The following is a 26,120-nucleotide window of genomic DNA, read 5'->3' as shown; positions in this document are numbered from 1 at the left end:
TAACATCTCTTCTGGTATGAGCCACCTGAATAGTATATTTCTTTTGTTTAGCTGTACAGCTAGAAATCTATAATCCTTTCTCACCTCCCTTACTCTTCTTGGTATCTGTTTTAAGATTATCACTTCTTTCCCTCTGTATGTTATTGGTTCTTCCCTTGTCATATTATATAGAATATCTTTTACTTTTTTTCTTGCAAATCTGACGTACTTCCCTAGGAAGCCTGTTCCTTCTTGCGTAATTTGTCTGGACTCTATATATGTCATCCAACTCTCTAATTATCTCTTGCTTATCTTGTTGGAGTAGGTCTGCTATCAACTCTGCCATCTTCTCTCCCAGGTCTTCCTCTTTATCTTCAGCAATATTTTGGAAATGCAGGTCCATCTCCAATTGGATTATCGAATCCTCTAGCTCTCTGTTTTGAATTGTCAGTGTTTGGTCCACGGTATCTAATTTCTTCTTGGTTTGCTCTATTCTTATTTCAGCTTTCTGAATTCGTTGTTCGTTGTTAAATATTGAAGTTTGGATCTCATTCATCTTCTGGTCCAATGCATGAATATCTGTTTTTAATTCGGCATGATTATTTGACATTTTTTCCTGCATTGCCATCATAGTTTCTTGAATCAGAGTCAATGATGCTTGCATAGTTTGCATTGTTGGTGTAGCTATAGATTTTTCCGTTTTTGCCAGTCCTTCCGTTGATTTCTGAGTGGCCGGAGAGGTCATCGTTATAGTGGGATTGGAGGGAATCTTTTTTCCGGTTTTCACAATCGTTGATGACATGCTTGTCATTTCTTTCAAAATTATTTTTTGTTCTCTAATTATTCTCTCGATATTTCTCCAAAGTCTCATTCACCAGCTGCCGCCTCTATCTATTTGGTATTTGTCTATTTCTTGTTTTGTCTTCTAGTTCTTTAGATAAGAGTAGGTTCTATTTGACAATCAGTATCAATTTAACAGTCTATATCACTTCCCAACAGTGTCTTATACTTAATATATAATTAGTTTATAGTTAGCTAGTTTAACAGTTAATAGTTAGTTGATTAATAGCTTAATTTATAAAAACATAAATTTCTTTACAAAAAAGATTAATTCAAACCCTACTAACTTACAATGATTGTTAAGCCTCTCCTAATGATTTAAATGCTATAGATAATATATAATACCACACTACTATCAAAATGATACAAAGCTTGACTTCCGGTTTGCGAGCTTCGGCGACGGCGGTGTTTTTTTAAAGACCGCCAGCCCCGCCGCCTGTAGAGCCGCCCCGCGAACGAGGAGCGGCTCGAAAACTCCGAAATCCTGAGGATTGAAGGAGAAGAGACAGCAGGGCACAGGTTGAGCCCCTGTAACCCCCCAGGGAATTGTTTCTGGGGAGGAAACAGGCGTGGCTCCCTCCCAACCTGCGGTGGCGTGGGACGATTCTGCCTTTAGCAGAACAAGCCGGCAGCAGCAAACATTTAAAGTGAAAGGAACCAACCTTAACAAGCAGCGGAAATACCAACTTGAATCCAGAAACTTGAAAATTGCAAGTATTAGTGCTTTGTTGACTTTTTAATTCAAGAGAAAAAGCGAGTGAGTGAAAGTGATTTGAAAAAACATGGCGCCCAGCATTTGAGTTAACGAGCTAGTGAAAGTGGATTTGTGAAGTCATCCTGCTTTGCTACAAAGTTACAAAGCTGCTACAAAGTTGCTCTATTTAAAGAAAAATTCCTTTTTTAAAAAATTTGACTTTGCTTTACTTCAGTTTCTATTTGATTAAACCTGGGGGACTTTTTTAGAAGTCTTTGTGGAGGTGGAAAAAGAAAAAGGATCCCCCTTTTCAGAAAAACTAGCTTACGTGGCAGGATGGCTTCAAAGAAGCAGGAAGGAAAGGCAACGGGGGGGGGGGATCCCCCACACATAAACATGAAACGCAGCTTCCCCCTGCTCAACAGATACAGACTCAAAAAAAAGACTTTGATATTGAACATTTAAAAGAATTTATTTCTAAAGCTTTGGATGATAAATTTCAAAAATCCCAACAGGAAATAGATGATAAACTTCAAAAATCTCAACAGGAAATCATGCAGGAAATTAATGAAATTAAAGATAAGGTGAAACAGGATTATGGCAAGGTGACTAAAAAAATATCAGAGGTGGCGTCTGGCCTTGGAGAATTTATTATTAAAGTTGACTCTAAAGTGGAAGAATTTAAATCAGAAGTCAATGTTAAGATGAAAGACAATGATTATAAAATTTCTGATGTTGATGATAAAATGCAGAGAGTTGAAAACAAAATTGTTATGATGCAATTCAGGGCAATGGAATTTGCCATAAGGTTACGAGGAATCAGAGAGGATGATAGACAGGATTTGAGACAGATTCGTGCTGATGCTCTGGCAAGGATTTTAAAAATTAATCCTGATGTGGTTTTTTACAAAATAGACAAAATTTACAGAGTGAATTCTTGGGTGGCCAGACAAAGACAACTGCCTAGAGATGTGGTCATATACTTCACGGATAGAGCAATAAGAAATGACATCCTGCAAAAATCTTTTCTTACTTCTGTGCAAGTGGGGGGTGCACAAATTGGAATCTACAAGGAACTACCACCTAAAATGCTGAAAGCCAGAAAAGATTTTGGCTTTCTTGTAAAAGAATTGCAAAAACAAGAGATACCATTTCGATGGGACGCCCCAACTGGCATAATTTTGAAATATAAGGGAGAAAGACACCGTTTGAATACTGTGGAGAAGGCGGAGCATTTTTACACTACTATTTTTAAAGAAAGAACACCATCTCCACGTACATCTACAGTTCTGGAGATTAAGGAGAGTGACAAGAAGCAACTTCAACAAGAACCGCAAGAACAGTCAAAACAGGTGGAGCTAGAGGAAACGCAGGGTGCGGAAGGAGGTTTCTTGGATGAGCCCCTGTTGGAATCTTCTCCAATATTGGACCCGGTTCGGACGGTTGAGGTTAAGGATCAGCGCATAACTCGTGCAAAATCTAAGCAACTTAAAGAAAAGCAACAACAACAGGAAAGACAAGACAAAAAGGGAGCTAAGAGTACCACACAAGAGATTGGAGCCATGGGGGGAGCGAGACCGAAGATTCCGGAAGATATTCGGTTATTCTGCTCGTTGCTCCATAAAGATAAAGATGACGATTAAGTGTTTATCTTGGAATGTGAATGGGTTGAACTCGGTACAGAAAAGGAAGAAGTTATTTGTATATCTGAGACAATTTAATAATGATATAATTTGTTTACAAGAAACTCATACCACAACTCAAGATCAAAAATACTTGATAAATTCCAAACTAGGCACACATTTTATATCTTCAACTTCGCAAAAAAAGAATGGTGTGGTTATTCATGTAAATAAAAGATTAACAGCTAAAATTATAGAAGCAGATGAAGATGGTAGGTTTATAGCAATCCAATTGCTTACAGTGAATGGCCAAATTCTTTTGATTGGAATTTATGCTCCCAACCAACAACAGGATCATTTTTATAAAATGTTACATACCAAAATATTGCAATGGGACTATAGATCTATTTTAATAATGGGAGACTGGAATGGAGTAATCGATTCTAAACTAGATAAAAAGAGTTTGGCGAAATCCAGGATTAGACTACCACAGACTTTTTTTGATATGAAAGAAGACCTGGAATTAAAAGATATTTGGAGAATACATAATCCAAAAGAACTGGATTATACTTTTTTTTCCGATAGACATAGATCCTTCTCTAGGATTGACTTTATTTTGTTGTCAGATGATTTACTTGTTAAGACAAAAAGAACAAAGATTTTCCCAAGAACTTTGTCCGACCATAGCCCAGTATGGATAGAAATCGAGATGGGTAAGACTGAACGATGCTCTTGGAGAGTGAATGAAAACTTGTTCAGATATGAAAAAAACATAATAGAACTTAAAAAGCACTTGAAAGAATTTTTTGAAATAAACTTGAAGGTACCCCAATTGAAATTGTGTGGGATGCGAGCAAAGCATATATGAGAGGGGTGCTTATTTACATGAATTCTAAACACAAAATGAATCGACAAAAGAGAAGATTTGAATTGGAAATAGAAATAAAGAATAAAGAACAGCTACTTATTAAAAACCCAACAGATGAAAGAATACGTGGTGTTATAAAACTTCTGAAAGATCAATTTCAAATGCTTATGGCGGAACAAGTTGCAACAAATTTACAATATGCGAAGCATAATACTTTTTGTAATGCCAATAAACCGGGCAGATGGTTGGCCTACACTTTAAGAAAAAAGCAGAGTACACGGACTATTGATAATATTGATACTGGAGGGAAAGAAATTTTTCAACAAAAATTAATTAAAGAAGCTTTTGTGGACTATTACACTAAACTATATGCTAAAGAGGATGTGCAGAATGGACTTATAGAAAAATATTTAGATAATAAAAGAGTCACAAAAATTACAGATCAACAAAAGGAAAGAATGAATTATCCTATAACAGAGGAGGAGATAATGGCAGCAATTAAACAATTAAATACAGCTAAAGCTCCTGGAACTGATGGCTTGACAGCAGTGTATTATAAAACTTTGCAAACAGAAATGGTGGAACAACTTAGAGATTTGTTTTGTAATATTCAACAAGGGGGTAAAATACCCCCATCATGGACAACAGCATATATTTCTTTGATACCAAAAGAACAAGCAGGTCCTAAAAAACCGGAGAATTATAGACCAATATCTCTTCTTAATACTGATTATAAAATTTATGCAAAAGTACTAGCCAACAGGCTGATGCCAGTAATTCAAAAGGTGATCCATGATGACCAAGCGGGATTTATTGAGGGTAGATACATGAAGGATAATGTAAGGCAAGTAATAGATTTATTGGAATATCTTGAGAGGAATAAACAGGTACCTGCAGTGTTGGTCTTTTTGGATGCGGAAAAGGCCTTTGACAGAGTGGATTGGAATTTTCTATTAAAGACTTTAAAAAAGATGGACTTTGGGGACCAATTTATACAGGCGGTCTCAGCAATTTACCAAGAGCAAAAGGCACAGATTATTATTAATGGAAGTTTGACAACAAAGTTTAAAATTGAAAAAGGAACAAGACAGGGATGTCCGTTATCCCCATTGTTATTTATTTTAACATTAGAAGTCTTGTTAAATACAATACGGGACTCTAATATCTTGAAAGGTATAACGATAAGGCAAGAGGATTACAGAATAAAAGCATTTGCAGATGATCTGGTTGTTACCCTAACACAGCCAATGGAATCAATAATCCAGATGAAGGCCATTATACAAGACTATGGTAAAGTTTCAGGTTTTAGATTGAATCAGAAAAAAACTAAGATGATAGTTAAAAATATGACACAAGATCGTAAACATGAGCTTGAAAGGAGGGCAGGTTTTGAGATTGTACCAAAGGTAAAATATCTAGGAGTTCAGGTTGCAGAATCAAATATGAAATTGTTTCAAAATAATTATGAGGTTTTGTGGCGAGAGGTGCAGAAAGATATGGAGACTTGGAAAAAACTGCAGCTGTCTTTACTTGGAAGAATAGCAGCAGTTAAGATGAACATTTTGCCAAGATTTCTTTTTTTGTTTCAAATGATTCCGGTGCTCAAAAGTGATAAGCAACTGAAAGTTTGGCAAACTGGAGTGAACAAGTTTGTCTGGAATGAGAAAAAACCGAGAGTGAAATTGAAAATTATGCAAGATGTTCCAGAAAGGGGAGGTCTTAAACTTCCAAACCTACAGTTATATTACGAAGCAGCAGCTTTGACTTCAGCAAGTGATTGGTTTGGAAGGAAAAAGACTGGAATATTGAATATTGAAAGTTTTGATCTTGAATTTGGATGGCATGCTTACTTATTTTATGATAACAAAGTGGATAAAGTATTTAAAAGCCATATACTTAGAGACTCTTTGATGAGAGTTTGGAAGAAGCACCGATTCAAATGGGATTATAAAATACCGCTATGGCTGGATCTTGGTCATATTATGTGGAATACAAATATAATGTCACTCGGGGGGTTTTCATACAAAGAGGTTCTTTTTACAGATGCGGGCAGATGGCAGTTGAAGACACTACAGACACTGTTGGACGAAGGGATTAATTTAACTTGGTTACAATATAATCAATTACAATTGAGATGGAGAGAGGACCAAAAAACTGGTATTATGTTGCATGAGGAAGAATTGGTTAGACATATAAAAGAGAAAGGTCCAATGCATATTAAAAGGCTTTATAATGTTTTGTTGGAAAGGGATTCAGAAACTGAACTGGTTAAAGATTGTATGATTAAGTGGGCACAAAATTTTGAGGAGCCAGTGATGTTGGAAACATGGGAAAAAATTTGGGTTCAGAATGTTAAATTTACACAGTCGCAGAATCTGAGGGAAAATTTCTATAAAATGTTTTATAGATGGCATTTAGAACCCAAAAAATTGTCGTGTATGTACCCTAATGTTCAGCCAAAATGTTGCAGATGTGATTGTTTAGATGCTACATATTATCATGTTTGGTGGACTTGTAGGAAAGTTAAGGCTTTTTGGATAAAAATTTGGTGGGTCATGCAGAATGTTTTGAAGAAAAAAATTCAATTTTCTCCACAATTGTTTTTATTGGGTATAGTTAAGGGTTTTACTACGGGTGAAACAAAGTTGATATTGTACATGATAACAGCTGCGAGATTATTGATAGGTAAATATTGGAAGAATGAAGTTTTGCCCACGATTGAGGAATGGACTTTGAAGATGGCCAGTTTTGCAGAGATGGCGAAGATCTCAGCATTTTTAAAAGACTGTTCACAAGAGACTTATGGGAATGGAAAAAGTGGATAGATTATGTTCAGAATAAATATCAAACTAGGAAGTACCAAATAGCTTTTAATTGAAAATGATATTTTAAGATAGAAATATTTCAGTGTAATGAAGATGAAAAACTTACAAGGAGGAGGGAGGGGTTCAAGTTTTATATAAGTTTTATATTAAGGTTTTTTTTTTACTTGATATAAGTATATTGTGTGGAAGTCCGGGGGGAGGGGAGGGTTAGGGAGGGTTAGGGAGGATGGGAAGTTCGGGGTGGGTAGAGGGGGGGGGAAAGGGGTGAAAATGTAATTGTAAAACTTTTGCAATTAAAAAAAATGATACAAAGCTTATAAACTAGAACTTGATTTTCTATATCTAGCTTGATTCCTGATGATCAATATATAAATTAATATGAATAAATACTATAAATACTATATTTATAAATAAATAAATAAATATATTAAGAATAAATGCAATTATAAATAGATGAATGAATCTAAAAATTTAAGATGATGTAACTTTAAAGATATATTCTATATATCTAGAAACATTAATTGATAGGGAAATTAACAATTCTTATTAACAATTATATTTAGGCAATCAGGATATTGAAGAAAAGGTTGTCAAAAGGTTTCAAAGTTATTTTTTTTCCCTCCTTTTGGAATATAAACTATTCTTTGTTACTCAGCCTCCGATCTTCTCCAGGCTTTTTTTTTTCATCAAATCCATTAATCAAAGTCAGCACTCTATTGTACTTCTTGCTTCTAGACTGTCCATGAGTCAGCCATTTCTATTGTTCAATTATTCCTCAGGCAAATCTCTATAATGGCTGCACTTCCTGTTCCCTGGAATAATCAAACTCGAACCACCTAGCTTCAGCCTCTGATAGATCTACTTCTGTGGACAACAAAAGGAAAGAAATATTTTCTAAGTTCTTATTTCTTCTCACCGATCTTCTCTTTGCGCACGTACTTTCAACACATCAATTCTTTTCTTTTTTCCTCGCCGGCTCGTCGGGCTCTCTCTCTGTTCAGTCTGCTTTCAGTTTACAGTCGCCGCTCTTTTCCTTCGCGAGTCTTTCACGCCCGACTCCACCGACCCCTCTTTCTGATGTCCACTTTCACATAAGCAGGGAAGGTGTGTTTGTCGATTTCAACACTGCAACATCCGATCTCCCTTGCTTCCAATCTGGTTGCTGGTTACCGCAGCTTCGAGTCGGCCATTAATTGGCTGACTCACGCATGCTGGATTGACAAAGCTGCCCAGTCTTGCGATCAGCGTTTGAGCTCTGCTTTCACGCTCACCCGGCTCGCTCTCTCGTCCGCAGGGCTCTCCAGGCTCCGCGCCCCCGAAGGGATCCCCAAAACACGGTGACTAGTGGTGTTGAGGAACAGCAGTCACTCGCTCAACACCATGTCGCCGCGGATCACCAACCGGAAGTCCAGTATTACTAAAATTGTCCTGTTTGTGTATAACTTAATTGAGTGAAAATGTGCTCATAAGGCAACCATTTGAACCAAGCCTACCTCAGATAGACTAACTTATAGAATATACCCAAACCTCAGGGGAGTCCATGACTCCTGTGGAACTAAAATTGGGAAAAATTCACAAAACATTTTATTAATTATTTTCCCCAGCTACCTATTTCAGACCTATGACTCCGGGCAATGAATAGTCATAATAAATAAAAACAATGAAAACAATTACAATATAATATGGAAATAATTATACTGTATATCGCAGCCAAGAAAAATTATCAACATCAATATCAATATAGCCAAGCATCAGGGCCCTTCACACAATTGGGGTCCATAATCAGATCTTGAAGGCCATACAAAACATCAATAGGGTCAGGGTCATCCTAATCTCTGAAGGGAGAATGTTCCAAATGGCAGACCCTGTAGCAGGAAAGGCACATCTTAGACCCCTGCCAGCCAACAATCTTTGGCTGATGGGACCTCTACATGTCCAACCTGCTGGATCAAATTGGATGGGTAGAATTACCTGGATTATCAGATAATCCAGTCCCAGGCCATGAAGGGCTTTAAAGCATTTTGAATTGCACATGGAAACACACCAATAACCAATGCCGCTCCCCACAGTAGTGATGTTACAGGAATCTAATGTCTGACATACCTGTATAGATACATTTTGCACTGGTTGAAGCTTTTGAATATTTTTCAAGGGCAGTACCGTGCAGTAATCCAGACTAGAGGATGTAGCAATTATCATAAAACATTTTATGACATAGTATAAAATATCATAAAACATTTCTGTGGCCAACTCCTGATATTTGACTGTGCTGTATAGTTCCACTTGGGTTACTTTCAAGAGAGATACATCTCTGAATTTTCTCCTGAATTTTTAAGAATTTTTCCAGTACAAAGAAGTTCTGCCATTGTTCAAGGCACTGAGGAATCTGGTAAGGAAATACCTCTAAAATGACCCAATGGTCATGTACTGTATAGTATGTACTATTTGTTTGTCAAATTTCCTGTATTGCAATTTTTTTCAGTGAGAGGTTTTAAAACTGTGTTTTTACACTAAGAATTCAAATCTGCTGTTATTTTTTTTTTCAATTGCACAACGTTTAGCTTGGTATGGTAAATCCACGTCTGATCATATGCCCCACAAAAGTCTCTTGTAACCCAAATACTGTTAACTTTATTTTCTAAATATTACACCTTGTGGTACGAAAATTGAAGTTTTTTTCTGCATGAATCTTATTTAGCTAAGCAAAAAATAATCCATGCAATCATAAACTAACATCAGAAAGCAATTATCTGAGTTACAAAAATGTTTAAGTGAGTTTCATCAAGTCTTGTTTTGATTCGTTCTTCGACATCAGCCGCCGACTTTCTTCTTGGCCTCTGGTATAACCCTCACATTTCTCATGTGTATACACTCTGCTTGCAGCCTCTGTTACCTGTTTCACACATTGGGCATGACAGGGCCACTGTGGTACTTGCATTGGTTTGTCAAAGAACTTCTTTATTTCTGCTGTAGTCAGTTTGCACATCAAAGGTGGCTCATGTACACCTTCAGACCAATCAGTCAACTCCAGAAGAATGGATGCGCTGGCATTGATTAAAGGCGTTTTTCTTGCATGTACAGAAAAATCTCCAAGCGCATCATTGTCTGCATTCTCAAGTCAATGATCTTTTGCATACCAGCTCTCCTCTCTTGAATGTCATCTGAACACAAGAGTGCCTGGATTATCATTTCACTGAAAGTGTACCATGCTGAGTGTTGAATGGTTGGCGAAACAGCATCTACTACAGCCTTCTTTTGCAGTCTGACTTACTACAGCTGGAACAACTTGTGATGTGCACCTTCAATCCAGGAATGTTTTTCTTTGATGTTGAACCAGCAAGGGTAGTGCACACTAACGATGTATTTCACTATCATTAAGTTTCACTTAATGTATTACTGTATTACTTAATGTATTAATACTTTTAAGCATTTCACTTAAAAGCCATGTTTTGAAACCCATATTCAACAAAGCCTATTTCCACGGCGCCAATTTCCGTAAGAGCGAGATCTGTGGGAAGTTTTGTCCTTATTGCCTGTGAGATCAGTGGTGAAATCTAAAAATTTTCACTACCAGTTCTGTGGGCGTGGCTTGATGGGCATGTGACCGGTGGGCATGACCAACTTGACATCATTCACTTCACTCACTGTTAGAGACAGGAGCTGCACATTCTGAAGCACATTCTGCCCTTCTGAAGCATCTTTGAGTTTCCCTCCTCCATCTGGCTTGACTGCCCAAGCGAACCTTCTCTTGCCCTGCTCTCCATCCCAGAGGCCACACATCCTCCCCCCGGTACAAACTGCCCGCCCCATTTCTGCAAAGGCAGAGCCCCCCCTTGCAAGGCAATCGAAAGAGGGGAGGGGGATACTGCAGAAAAGGCCACCTTCCACTTGGGCCGCCTCCTGCAGCCAAACGTGCCTAGCCATGCATGCCCTTTCTTCAGATGGGCTGTGCTTGGGGCGCTTGGAGAGAGAGAGCACAAGAGAACTCTCCAACCTCTGTTTTTGTGTGTGTGTGAGAGAGAGGGAGGGAGAAATCTGAAGCCAAGGCACCCAAACTTCTGGCAGCGGCAGGGGTGGCTTCTGAGCAGCCCTGAGTCAGCCAGCTCCACCTGACGTACTGCCTGAGTCTCTCCGTTCTCACCCTCCCCCCCCCAATTCAAGCAGCAGCAGGCTTTGCTGGACAACAGGACCTCTAATTTTTCCCACGGCGCAGTGTACACTTGCTACCTCTGCTTGTCTGCTTTTAAGCAGCGATCTTTTCTGCTTCTCTTGGGACACTGGTGCGGGTACCATGCATTGCTTGTCAGGGCTGAGCAGGGAAGTCGCTATCATGTCACTCCCCCTCGCTTCTCCGAGCACAGAGCCGAGGCCATGCGCTTCCTCTCTGGGCTGGCCACCGGCAAAGAGCCATGCAGCCGACAGCTGCTCAATGCCCCCTGCACAGCTTCACCCAGCTGCGGGTGGGGATAGAGCAGCAAGCCCAGCTTGGGCTTGGGCTAGCTGGTTGGAGCAGCGCTGCAGCCAGTCCGAACCGGTAGGATTTCATCCCGTGATCCTATATTCATATGCTTGATCAGTAGAGAAATCCATTACAACACTGTCGCTCAGTGAAACGAGAGACTCACCAGTTGAAACTGGTGAATGAAGGATCAATGTCAAGTTCTGTTGCAGTGTCTAGCATGTTGCCAATTTTACCAGCCTGTTATTAGACAAGGTCTTCCCATCCAATTTTGTGATTAAGTGTCGTAGGGGTAACTCATTTGTGTGGAGTGCACACACCAACCAGATCAACTTCCAGTCAAGCTTGACTTCTACCCAGTGCATAGCACTATCTTCACTGCTAGTAATAACATTTGTAGAATGTTTTCCAATGGCCTTCCAGCCTTTCTTCTTCATGAAATACACCAGATTCTGCAATCACTTGAGCAGGTTTTCCTGTTTTTGAGGCTTTCTCTGGAGTGAAATGATAAAGATATCTTCCACCTGGCTCACTGACACAGAATAGCGTTTTTCTTTGATGGTACTGGGAAATTGTTAGTCTGAATTGTTTGCTTTCAGCATAACTTTAGTTGCCTCTATACAGCCGTCAAAGAAGATGCATTCTATTTTGCCTTTCTTACAAACCTCTTCAAATTTGACCAACACCATATCTTATGCTCTGCATAGCAACAATTGTTATTTCTAATCTATTTTATTTTGACTTTTCTTTTGAAGTAAAGGGCATTTTGTTTGGTCTAAGGCGTCTTCATAACTTCCATCACGTTCCTCTTCATCTTCATCATCAGTCATCTGTCCTTCATTTTCATCATAAGAGATAATTACTTCATTTGTCAGTATCGAAATGTCTGGAATACTTCTCTGCTTATGTTTAGCGAAACTTTGTCTCTGATCGTCTTGCCGCTTTTGCGTTTTCCTAGTCATTTGTGCTTGGGCACATCTGGCAAACCAATCTGGTGCAATCCAAAAGAATCAATCTTGTTTCTCTGACCTTTAATGAAAACAAGTTCCTTCAATGGTTTCTTCTTCCCCTTAAGGCAGGTACGGTTAATGTGAGCTTCTCTTTTGTAGCCAGCAGGACAGCCATATTCGCCACACAGAACAATTTGACACTTGGAGTTGAGGATGTCAAACAGTTTGTCAAGTTTCACAGTGAAAGTTTCTTTGACATCTAGCTTTCCTCTACCAAGATATGTTTTTGGCTTGATTTCTTGGATCTTGTTCAAGATTGTCACTTGTGAATTTACAACAGGGCTCACAAAAGAACTATTCCTCATTCCCATTTTTAAGCACTTTTGGATAAATGTCTCTTGCAAGACTGACTGCTGGGTAGTTTCTACCCTCATCACTACTTTGTTCTCTTAATAGTAGGCCATATCTTAGAACCTCTCGCAGTGTTCGGAGTTCAGATGGCAACAAGTCTTTGCCATTCCCAATTAGCTTGTTCATATGAGTGAATGTTCCCAGCCTTGTTCTTTTTTTAGAAGCCATTACAGATCAGTTATCACACTCCTAGGAAACGAGGTCAGCAGTATTAACACACTCAGACAAACATTTAACAAAAAGAGAAAGACAGCTGAACATGTAAAATGAAACAAACAAAATGTTGGAAAGTTATGTAGTTACTTACCAAGCACATCTTAATTATATTAAAGTAAACAAAATATCTTTACAATCGCCAAAGCATGTCACAACTTTTGAGTACCCCTAATGTTTGGAAATTGAAAGTTGAAAAATTTGACACGCCCTACCAGTGGATAGCAAAAATGGAATCTATTCATACTCTCAAAAGACTTGATATATTGAGTTTTCTATGCATTTTAGCATGTAACATGGTAGAAGTTTCTGATAATTATATCAGGAATGTTAAATGTTTTTATATTTGATTAGCCATATGGAAATAAACCAAAGTATAACATCAGTTGAACTAATTATGCTTTAGGAAACTAATTGTACCATTAGTTCCAATAATGCTGCACTATAGTTTCAGTATGCTTGGATTTTTAAGATTTTGGATGAATTCCAAACTCTATAGCTGTTTTATACAAAACAGCTAAAACATTAAATTACTTTAAGTCCCATTTGTTAACATTGTTTCTAAAAATATTTATATGCTGAAAATTCCATTTTTCTTTTTAAAGTTTTATTATTTCTTTAATGTTACATGTATAGTGCATCTTACACATTTAATCAGATTTATGATTAAGGAATGTATCACTTTATTTCTACAATTACATTTATGACAGGCAATAAGATTGTGTTATCATGACTAACTGTAATTGGTGGTTCAGTGTAGTATTTAAACTTGCTTTTATGCTTTTTTATTTATTCAAATCCTGGGAGAATAAGCATCATTTTCTTGTACGCAAGCGCGCATACACACCCACACTGATGATAAATACTGATTTTATTTAAAATTTCAAAAAGACAGATAGGTTAAATATGAAGATCTTACAATTCATATCTGTTAAACTAATCTTATTTAAATGTTGAGTTAAAGGATGTAAATCAGACTAAAATTGTACTTTATCATTATAATCTTATATATGTATGTATGTATGTATGTATGTATGTATGTATGTATGTATATGTGCATATATATGTATATAGAGTCAAAATCTATCATTGAAAACCTGAGGTGCTTATATATTAAATAAAGATCCATTGGAAAGAAGTTTTGGAAATACTGGTAGTCCTCAGTTAATAACCATTTATTCAGAGATTATTTGAAGTTATGTTGACATTTAATAAAGACACTAATCCCAGTCCTCAAAGTTACAGTGATTACAGTGTTGCCAGGTCATATGATCACATTTCAGGCATTTGGCAACTAGTACACAGTCACAATGATTTCAGCATTCTGGGTTCACATGATTTCCATTTGTAACTTTCATGATGAGCTTCCAACAAACAAAAACCAATAGAAACTGGCTGGAGGTCACAAATGAGATCATATGAAATTGTGCCTAATAGCCATGTAGAATTCACCTAATGACCGCAATTGGATCTGCTTTTGTAAGTTGTTCTGGTCATGTGACACCACATTTTATGACTTTGTCACTTAGCAAAGGACCATCATTAACTGAGGTCTACCCCTATACAATTCTATTATTTCTTATTTCCTAGAAAGCTTTCTAGTAAATAAATACTGTGTGCAATACATTATTTTCCTCCATTATTACACACCAACTGTTTTAGGAATAAATTCCCTTTTAAGTTTCACACTAAAAAAAATATTTTTTTTTCCTTAGTTTTGGAAGGATATTGTTGACGATAGCGAAGTACGTGACCTTATTTCTGACAGAAACAAATCTCAAGGTGAGTTGCAGTGAATAAATAATAGAATATTTTTGGCATATCTTGAACTGAACCATTAAAATAATTATCTTATTTTTATAGATACTGTATCAGAAGACTGGATATGGGAGTCTTTATTTCATCCACCACGCAAGTTGGGCATTAATGATATTGAAGGACAGCGAGTTCTCCAGATTGCAGTGATTTTAAGAAATCTCTCCTTTGAGGAGGGAAATGTAAAATTATTGGCAGCTAATCGTACTTGTCTTCGGTTTTTGTTGCTCTCTTCTCATAGTCATTTTATTTCTTTAAGACAATTGGGGCTTGACACTTTAGGAAATATTGCTGCTGAGGTAAGAAATTTAAAAAATGATACCTATAATTTAAATAGCTTAAAGTATGAAGTAGGAGTGAAAAACAATCTTGCCTTATGGAGTGTTATATAAAAGGAAACACATTGGTATTGGTGATTTCTCAGCTCATTAAATAAAGTTGTTTAGATCCAAACCTAACCTGAAATAACAGAATACTAATGGCTTAAATCTGAATCCTATTTTTTTCCTATGAAACTTTGCATTTTGTGTTACATCAAGTGCAGTTTCTTTTGATTTTGTTGAATACCTCTTAAATGACAGATGGCCTAGAAGCTTTTTTTCAAAACAAAACAGAAAACAGTATTATTTTTGCTTCCCTGAGGAGAATTAAGAGAATGAGATTTCTTCTAATACACCCAGAACACAACAGTTCAAAAATAATTTACTGAAATGAACATTCCTATCTTGTATATAAAATGTATAAACTCTCCTACTTGATACTATTTTTTTTATAAAGCAGAGTGTTGATTATTAATGTAAACAGTTGCAAATTAACTCTAATGGAAATATATAAGAGCTTAGGCTTTACTATCTTGTCCTCATTCTTAATATGCATGTAATGTAATTAAAATTGTAATTAAAATTTATCCCATGTTTCTTAACAAGAAGTATTGTTCATTAATTATTCAAAAGAATAAGATTAATTATTTCAAATTCTAAACTGTTCTTACATTTATTATGCAAACTTGGTACAACAACTGAACTCAGCAACACTTACATGTTAGCAACCATGAACCAATAAATACTATTTTTAAAGTATTGAAATGTATTTTAATTAAACATTAAGATTAATCTATTCATAAAATATCTAGATAAATATAACTAGAATATTCCTATTTGTAGTTATAGAGAAATACATGTCAAATATATGTGTTAAAAACATTCCCGTCATATTCAGTAGTGTTTATTCCCACGAATGCATTAAGATGCATTCAGTTGAAAAAGAGAAATTGTTCACTTTTTTTTGATAAAGCTGAATTAATAAATAATAAAAATACAGGTATTGCTTGGATTGGAACTATTTTTCTGTGATTGTTCAAAGGTATGATGGCACTGAAAAAATGGTACCTACAACCAGTCCCTGGAGTTCTGGCCATCACAGTTTCCCCCATGGTCACATAATCACAATTTACAATGTTCCCTGCCAGTTTTCTACCAGCAAAGTCAGTGGAGAAAGAAACTGGCAAGAAATCGTAAATAGCAGTCAAAGGAGATCCTTGTTTAATAACCTGAGTGATCCTCACTTATTTACAGCAAATGGCAGTTCTGGTCCCAATTGCCTTTATAAGCCAAGGACTATCTGTAATGCAAATTAAGTAATTTTCAGAATATTATTCAATATTGTGAAATATTTGGTATTAAAATATGGAAATTGATTGAGAAAGGTATGGCTTTACTAGTTTCTTTGGATGGTGGTTTTTGAAACCGAACAGTACTATTCTGAAGTACTGGTTTTGTTAGGTGTTGGAGATATTGTATTACAATGGTTTTAGTCCTTCATGCCATGTTACATTCAGATGATAGGTGTTTGATATTTTAACATTGCCCTGTGGAGTCCCACAACATTGTTGTTTAAGATGCATACGAAACAGATTGCTGTCTAATTCTGGGGAAATATTTTATTACTATACTTGTTGCTAATAATGGGCTGGAGATAATGATGGGAAAAGTGAAAATTAAATTAAGATACTGGATCTGTTATTGAATAGAAATTGGAACTTTGGAATTACCATATTTTTTGGAGTACAAGACGCACCTTTCCCCCCCCCTAAAAGGGGGTGAAAATTTAGGTGCGTTTTATACACCAAATGTAGCCCCGCCCACCCACTGGCCTCCACCCTTTGGCTCTGCCTTGCAGCAGTTACCTCCTTGCAAGCAAACAGCAAGAAAAAACAGCTCCTTTCAGCTTCAGTATAGCCTAATTAGCTAATTAGCACAAGTTGATTGGATCGGCCTCCCGACTCTCAGCTGATTTGCCCTCAGCTGTTTTGTGTAGGGCTCTGCTGCTTGCTGCAAAGAGGTAAATTGCTTGAGCAGATTTTTTTTTTCCTTGTGCTAATCAAGCTATGCTGAAAACGAAAATGAAAGTAAAGCAGGCTGTTTGCTGTTTGCTGCAACGAGACAAAATTGCTCAGAGGCAGAGGGAGATTTCTTTTTCTTCTTTTCCTCACTAAAAAAGGCAGGTGTGTCTTATACTCCGGTGCTTCTTATACTCTGAAAAATACCGTAGGATGCTGCTGCTGCTTCTGATACCAATTTCATATTTTGTTAATTTTAATTTTCATTTTAGTGTTAACTAGCTACTTAAGTGCAAAGTGCATAGAAATATAGGATATGTACTGAAATAGTAAATAAGGTCACAAATAGCATATAATATTTTCAATATGTTTTAAGTATTACTTTAATTTAGAAGATTTCCATAATGATATTAATTTTATAAAATGAATCATTCAATCATTAATATTTGCTTTCTGTTTTTTCAGCTTCTCTTGGACCCTGTTGATTTTAAAACAACTCATCTAATGTTTCATACTGTTACTAACTGCTTAATGTCAAGAGATAGATTCTTAAAAATGCGGGGTAAGAATTTATGTGATTACAGTATCTTGTGTAAAATATCATTTTTATAAAAATCAGAGGAAGAACCATTTCTTTAGACTGAGTCCAACCTTCTACTCAGTACAGAAATCTAAATTATTCTTTGTAGATAATGATTGTGAAATAACTTACCACCTCACTAGATAACTGGTTCCACTGTCACATCTGTGTTCTTGTAACTTGAAACTATTACTGTGAATCCTGTACTCTGGGAACAGAGAACAAATTTTGCTCTTTTGACATCCATGCGACACTGTTTTTTGTTTGTTTCAGGCATGGAAATTTTGGGTAATCTTTGTAAAGCTGAAGACAATGGTGTCTTAATTTGTGAATATGTAGATCAAGAATCTTACAAAGAAATCATCTGTCATCTCACATTACCTGACGTTTTACTTGTTATATCTGCTCTGGAAGTGCTCTATATGCTCACTGAAATGGGTGAAGTGGCCTGTAGCAAAATAGCTAAAGTTGATAAAAGTATAGGTGAGCTATCAGACTTGTTTTTAACAAAACACTTGTATTACTAGGACCCTCGGTAATACTTAGTTAAATGTTTTTTTCTGTAAAGTGATACCTGGCTTGCCCTTAATTCCTCTTTTCGTGCTATGGGTAATCATGGCAAACTGAAAGTGCTACATAAATGCCTTTCAAAAGAAGTTATTTGTTCCAATAAAATTATGCAGATACTATATTTATTTAGTTTGCATAGTTCCTATATTGGTAAACTTTTAAAGTATTATGATGAAGTGCAAAGGATAACATAGAATCAATATATGTGTCATAGGTAAGCAATAGATTAACACAACTAATAAGAAACCATTTTTGCTTATTCAAAAATCTGTTTCAATTTTTAAATAAAACAAAGACAATTTTTAAATAAAACAAACACATTCTGCTTATAATGCCAAAACAAATAGAAACAAATAGAAATAAGTCTAGCAAAGCTATACTTTAACTGAATTCAGTTTAACTTAATACAATAACTTTCTGGAATTAATTCTTTTAGTGGAATAAAATATATTAATTTGTGCTAATTTATAGATACATTAGTATGTCTGGTTTCAATGGACATCCAGATGTTTGGAGGTGATGCACTCAATGCAGTAAAACTTGTTGAACATCAAAGTACCAACCACCAAGTACTCTCTGAAATTAGGCCACACGCAGTGGAACAAGTTTCATCACAGGGACATGCCCCTGCTACTCCAGGTTAGTCTTACCCTATTGAAGTTTGGTTTAGTGATTATGGCACCAGTCTAGAAAGCAGGAGATCATAAGTTCTAGTCCTTCCTAGGCATCAAATCCGGCTAGGTAACTTTGAACCAGTCATTGTCCCAGCTCAATTCATCTCACAGGTTTATTGTTGTGTGGAAAATAAGAGGAGGAAGAAGAATTAGGTATGTTTACCACCTTGAATTATTTATAAAAAATAATAAAAGTGAGATAAATCTAAAAAAACCCTGTAGATTATATATTGGAATATGATTAGATATGTTTGGTAGTCTTTTATTATATAAACATGAATCTCTAAATTGTGATGATAGCAAAATAGGGTGTATATTTTATTATTTCTATGCAGTAGAAGTAAGAATAAGCTTAGGTGATTTATTTTCATAAATAGTCACTGCTATGTTCTGTAAGTACTTTTTTCTTTGTGTGTGTCTATATACATATATTTTCTCTCTCTGTGTGTGTATATATGTATATGTATAATGTGTGTGTCTGTGTATAGTGTGTGTGTGTGTGTATATATATATATGTCTTTTTCTTTTTCGTAGGCTTTTATGTGCATATTCTTTCTAGCCAGGTTTTACCTACGTAAACTAAGTTGTTCTGCAGCCCTGGTTCTGTGAAATCTCATTCACAAGCTTCTGGGCTTTTTTTCTGTTGACAAACTGCAACTCTGTGTTGCTCTCTGGGAGACTCAGATAGCTATTTCTGTCTTTTAAGGCGTCGTCAGTGAGCCACACCCACTTCTCAGATATTCCCCCTGTAAAGGTACAATGTGTCTTTTTCTTTTTCGTAGGCTTTTATGTGCAAATTCTTTCTAGCCAGGTTTTACCTACGTAAACTAAGTTGTTCTGCAGCCCTGGTTCTGTGAAATCTCATTCACAAGCTTCTGGGCTTTTTTTCTGTTGACAAACTGCAACTCTGTGTTGCTCTCTGGGAGACTCAGATAGCTATTTCTGTCTTTTAAGGCGTCGTCAGTGAGCCACACCCACTTCTCAGATATTCCCCCTGTAAAGGTACAATGTGTCTTTTTCTTTTTCGTAGGCTTTTATGTGCAAATTCTTTCTAGCCAGGTTTTACCTACGTAAACTAAGTTGTTCTGCAGCCCTGGTTCTGTGAAATCTCATTCACAAGCTTCTGGGCTTTTTTTCTGTTGACAAACTGCAACTCTGTGTTGCTCTCTGGGAGACTCAGATAGCTATTTCTGTCTTTTAAGGCGTCGTCAGTGAGCCACACCCACTTCTCAGATATTCCCCCTGTAAAGGTACAATGTGTCTTTTTCTTTTTCGTAGGCTTTTATGTGCATATTCTTTCTAGCCAGGTTTTACCTACGTAAACTAAGTTGTTCTGCAGCCCTGGTTCTGTGAAATCTCTCATATATATATATATCTTTCTGCAATACTTCTTAACTCAGTTTATTGTTGCTGTATTTTTTTACAACTTTACCATTTATCTAAAGAACTGTGGTGATTTGGTCAATAGTAAAAAAAAAAAAAATTGGCCTGTAATTTCATGGATCATTTTTCCCCCTTTTGGTATATTGGAATCACATCAGCTCTATTTCAGTCTTCTGATAGTTCCCCTGTGCTACAGGAACTATGAAAGATTACATTCAGTCGCTCTAAGATTACTTCTGTTATCTCCTTCAGAATGCTGGGTTGTAAACCATCTGGTTTACTAGAAAAAGCCTAATACAGAACTAAAAAATTATAATAATGGCATGTTGCAGTGCTCAGTACACTCTCCTTTTTAACATCTATATGAAGCCGCTGGGTGAGATCATCCATCACCATGGGTTGAGGTATCTGTGATACGCTGACGATAACCCAACTCTATAACTGGTCACTCAAGTGATGTTGTTTGCCCTCTCGCCGTGGCTAGAGGCTGTGGGGGCCTGGATGAGGGACAACAGACTTCAACTGAACCTTGTCAGGACCAAATGGCTTTGGGTACATAGAGCCTCAAGACCGAGGACTTTGACATTTTTAGTTCTGGATGAGGTGGCACTACCCCAGAGGGATCCAGTCTACAACTTGGGGGCTCTCCTGGACTCACAATTCCTGCTCAAAGTCACAGCTAGGGGAGCCTTTGCACAACTTCCGTTTGTGCTCCAGTTTATTAAAAAAATTTAAATTTTAAATTTGTCTTATAAATTTGGGGTGTTTTAAATTTTATTTTCTGGGCCAAATTATTTAATTGTATTTTAATGGTTTTTTAACATTTGTATTATATGTATTTTATCTTTTGGCTGTTCACCGCCCTGAGTCCTTCGGGAGTAGGGCGGTATACAAATTTAATAAATAATAATAATAATAATAACAATAATCAGTTGCAGCCTATCCTGGATCAGGAGTCCCTGCACTCAGTCATTCAAGCCTTAGTCATGTCGCGGTTGGACTATTGCAGCACGTTCTACATTGGGCTACTGATGAGCATTCAGAAGTTACAGTTGATGCAGAGTGTGGTGGCACAGGCAGTTCTTGGGGCCCTCAGGGCTCTCAGGGGTGCCCATGTAACACCATTGCTCCACAAGCTGCATTGGCTGCCAATTTGCTTCGGGTGCAATTCAGTGTGTTGGTAATCACCTTTAAAGGCTTTTATGGCATAGGTCCAGTCTACTTGAGGGACTGTCTCATCCCATTGGGATTGGCCTGCCCCACCAGTGCCAGCAGAGGAGTCATGCTTCGAGACCCATCGGCCAGAGTATTTCAGCTGGTGGGGACTAGGAGAAGAGCCTTCTCTGCCATTGTGCATGCCATTTGGAACATCTTGCCCTCTGGAGTGAGATTGGCTCCAACCTTCCTGATCTTCTGCAAGAGTCTAAAGACCTGGCTCTTGCCAATTGGCTTGGGACTCCAGTGGAGGGGTTTCACTTTGGAGGTGGTTGATAAATTAATAACAGATCCCATCTCCCCCCTTTCCCATTCCAATCCCTGTCTCTTCCCCTCCCCCCCCCTTTTAGCACTGAGTATTTGGATCTTTATAGTATTTTATTTACATCATCTATGTTTTTTATAGTTTTGTCTTTTTAATGTTGTAAGCTGCCCTGAGTTACCCTGTGGTAAGATGGGTGCGCAATAAATTTAATGAATGAAATGAAATCTTTAACTGTGTCTAATTTTCTTAATTCCTTGTGAATGTGTAAATGTGTGAGGTTTAGAATGATTGATTGAACTTATTTTCTTCTTCATTGTCTCATTTAGTTAAAGCTGCAATATTTGATAGCTAGATTTTTAAATTATTAGTGCTGTAAGTAAAAATAACATAATTCCTCTCAGAATTGAGGGCAGTCTGGCTGTGACATCTATCAACCCATTGATCACCAAAGTTGTTTTGGCTGACCTGGCTGGCTAAATGGCTGTCACCTTCCTCTCTTTAGCACTCCATACGCATCCCTCCTGAAGCTGTGGACTAAGTGGAAGAGGATGGGTAGACCCCAGATAGAAGGGTATAGGGTAGCTTTACCCTACTAGAACCTTGAAACTTAGCTTAGATTTTGGGGACTCTCCAAGCAGCAAAACCCAGCAAAATTATTAGATGACCAAAAGATCTTCATTCATGAATTCCATCCCCAAATTTGGAGCAATTGCAATCTGTGTATTGATCTCTCTGCATGGATAGCATTTTTAATTTAAAATGGAAAGTGAACAATATCAGTAGCGTTTCTAAGCCTTCTAAAGAATAATGGCAAGCTATCCAAAGATTATATAATTTTTATATAAAATTGATAATTCTTATTTCTTTTCATAGCACCAAGAGCACCACAACATGTTGCTCCACCACCAGGAATAGTAGAAATTGACAGTGAAAAATTTGCATGCCAATGGTGAGTATTTAATTCTGTTGATATGTCCCATGAAATAGCTAGCTTTTGTATTCATTTTAAAACTTCACAATCATTATTGAAAATATAAACCAAAATAATGTCTTCTATTTTGAAGAAATACTTATCAATTAATTTGAATGCTTTATTCAAGGAAAGAATTTCTCTGTAAGAATTTCTTCAGTTATTTCATTGTATAGTATACACATGGATATAATGAACAGAAGTTCAGCATATTTAAATTCCACATATACTTTTAATATTTGCAATGAAACCAAGCTTATTTTACTTAGATAGAAGGGTTCTATTGTATTTGTTTTGTTTGAGATTTTCTTGGGGTTATCTCATTGACTGCTGTAGGAATAGAATGCTATATAGGGTTTTTGGTCTGTTCCCACACATTTCTTCTTAGTTGTTGTTTTTAAACCCACTGCTTGATATTTATATATTAAATCTTCCATACTTAAGTACTTAATAATTTTCTCCAAATGTTTGGATATTATCAAGTTTGTAAAATGCAGCACATTTTTAAACAAAAGTTTTGCTTAATCCTTGCAGCAAAGTCATCTATAAGTTTTCTTAGTAGTATGTTTAATAATTTTTATACTTTTTTTTTGCCTCCAAGTTTTGACTTCTGGCAACTGTAGTGGCAACTCATTTTCAGAAGTAATTATCTATTACTCCTATGAGGGGATAACTGGCTCAAGATCACTAAGATGGCTTTCATGACTAAAATGAAATTCCAGCTCAGTTTTCATACTCCTAATCCAGTACAGTATCTTAATCATTGGATTGAACTACATGCATAGATGAGTTTAAAAGTTCCCAAGTTAAAATACTTATGCCACCCCTTAAAATAATCCCAAATAAAAATGCTTGAACATTCTTTCTTGTGACATCACAACATATCGCCATTGGCCTCCAGTCAACATAGAGGGACAGTAGGAAGTCAGAACACGAAAAAACCATTTAGGAGACCGTGCTGACATCATAGTGAGACGGTTGTGGCTAGCTGAGCTCCGCGGAGCCCAACCGATTTCTACTTGCCTGGAGGCTCTTCGGAGTCAAAGTCACCCTGTAGGGGTGATAAAGATAGGAAGGGCCCTCCTAGATCTCAAGTGGATGGCAGTCCATTTTGCTCAATCTGGAGCATCTTCCTGACAGGCAGAGGACGGCCATTAATGTCTGAACTGGAGCTGTGACAGCCAGAACGAAGAAGCACAGAGAGAAGCAGAAAGAGAAACAGTGTATTGGATCTGGGTAAGGATTGCCTAATTTCTACCCAGAATTAAGTTAAGTTCCCCAAAAATACTTTTAAGAAGAAAGGGGGACTCCAGAGACAAGGAGGGAGGGAATTTCCCCCTCCAAAGAAAAGCGGCAAGTGAAAGTTTTGAGCTAAATACACATCTGAAGGAATAGAAAGAGAAGTAAATGGAAATCTAATTTCAAAAAGGGAAAAGAAAGACTGGACTGGGTATTTCAATAGATTAGCCCTATCTAAGATATGGATATGGATAATATGCACTTTATTAAATTATTTTCTCTATGCTTTTGGCTATAATAAGCAAAAGTTTTCCCTCTCTTGATTTTTAAACTCACAGTGGAAAGGGGGAAAAAAGAGTAAGGCTGACATCTACTGGATAAAGTTAGTACATAAAAGAAATATTTTGGAAGAGACTTAAATACTTTGTTTTGAGAACTGCTGCACCTGGTGTTTAGAAACAGATTGAAGACAGTTTGTTTTGGAAATCAACGTGAGGAAAGTGAGATAGATGGCAGCTATAGAGAAGAACGTCTTCTGAATGTTGGTAGATTACAAATACTATTGACTGACTGAAGGGAAAAGTAGAAAGAAAAAATTTATTTTGAGAATGTGAGAAGAAGATTTTGGGTTTAGCTTGACATCTTGGAATTTTGGAGTATTAAAGACGGGACACAATGTGCCTTGTGGATTACAAATACTAATTGATAGAAGACACAAAAGTATAAAAGACATTCCCAAGGATAAATATTCTTCCTTTTTCTTTTTCTACTCTTTGATTCTCTCCATAAAGAATGGACTGTGTGGATTGACATTGGATTGATTTTGTGGACTACTGGAATATTGGAGTAATAAAGATTGGGGATACAACGGGCCTTGTGGATTGTAAACTTAATTGTTGGATTACTGAAGATTGAGTGAATTGGAGGCAGTTGGATTTGTGATACGGTTTTTCTTTTGATTTGACACATGGGATATTGAAGTGTTGGAGTGCTGTTTTGTGGTCAACCTTGGCTGATAGCCTTTGGCTGTTAGTAGAGCAGGTGGGCCTGCCGGCTGCTAGTTTACAAATAGGGGAAAGAAGAGAAAGAAGGGATAAATATTAGCAGTTCAGATGACAAGCACCTCAAATTTAACTAAAATAGGGTAGAAGGCATCTTCCATACCATCATTGGCTTCCTCAAGTCTACCTAATCAGAGGTCAATAGAGAGTATGCTACAGCTGGAGAAATCAAATATATTCCAAAGGGAAATGCAGGCAATGTTTCAGTCGCTGCAGGAGGCCATGACAAAAAATCATAATGAAATGAAGAAAGATACAGGGAAAGTGAGAAATGATATAGGACATATGAAAGAAAAAATTCAAAATGTGGATGAAAAATTTGAGAACTTTCAGCAAATGATAACAAAAAATGAGCAAAGGATTCAGAAATTAGAGGAGAAATCAGAACAAACAGAGAAAAAAAGTTGATGACACAAATTATAGACATATATCACAAGCAAACAAAGAACTAAAAAATACTGTGATAATGTTGGAAACAAAAGGCAACCCACTATCTCAGATTTCAGAATATAGTAGAGGAGAAAGGGGAAGACCTACCAGACATAATGAAAGAGTTGTTGGCAAAGGCGCTAGGGATTGATAAACAGGAGATGGAGGCAGAGATTGTCGAATTTTTTAGAATACACACAAACTACGCCAAGAGAAGTACACGTGAGACTTATGAAAAAAATTAATGAGACGAAATACCTAGCAAGGAAAGAGATGAACCATTACAACACAAGGGGAAACAATTGGTAGTCTTGAAACAGGTCCCTAGGAGAGTAAGAGACTTATGGAAACAATACCAATTGTTGACTAAAATGTTGATTAAAAACAATGTAAACTTTAGATGAATGATACCTGAAGGAATATTAGTTACCTGGCATGAGAAGAGATTTAGACTGGACACAGTGGACAAAGCAATGGAATTTTATGATCATCACTTCAATAGGGAAGAGGGTCAGTAAGTGGGAGGAGAAATATAATATAAAAGACAGGAAGTGTCAACTGCAGAAGAAAAATGTACACAACAAGATGAAAGTAAAGCTGAGAAAAAAGAACAAGCAGAGCAAGAACAAAGGAATAGAGAGAAATAAGAGCAGCCAGGAACATAAGACCTATATACAAGTGAAGAAATAAAGATGTTATCAGTCAATATAAACAGACTAA

At 36.8% G+C, this 26,120-nt stretch overlaps 1 protein-coding gene across 1 annotated transcript in view; it reads left to right on the top strand.

Annotated features, from left to right (window-relative positions):
* The window catches only part of ARID2 (AT-rich interaction domain 2), a 279,055-nt gene that overhangs the window by 154,440 nt on the left and 98,495 nt on the right, over positions 1-26,120 (top strand). The window contains exons 7-12 of the mRNA XM_060694701.2: positions 14,577-14,643; positions 14,725-14,975; positions 17,480-17,576; positions 17,868-18,077; positions 18,636-18,803; positions 22,575-22,650. Coding sequence (XP_060550684.1) covers positions 14,577-14,643; positions 14,725-14,975; positions 17,480-17,576; positions 17,868-18,077; positions 18,636-18,803; positions 22,575-22,650 — 869 coding nt within the window. The remainder of the gene's footprint in view (positions 1-14,576; positions 14,644-14,724; positions 14,976-17,479; positions 17,577-17,867; positions 18,078-18,635; positions 18,804-22,574; positions 22,651-26,120) is intronic.

Source organism: Pantherophis guttatus, chromosome 7 (genome assembly GCF_059756535.1).
Source record: "Pantherophis guttatus breed Tessera chromosome 7, ASM5975653v1, whole genome shotgun sequence".
NCBI lineage: Eukaryota > Metazoa > Chordata > Lepidosauria > Squamata > Colubridae > Pantherophis > Pantherophis guttatus.
This window is presented reverse-complemented; position numbering and strand designations above follow the sequence as displayed.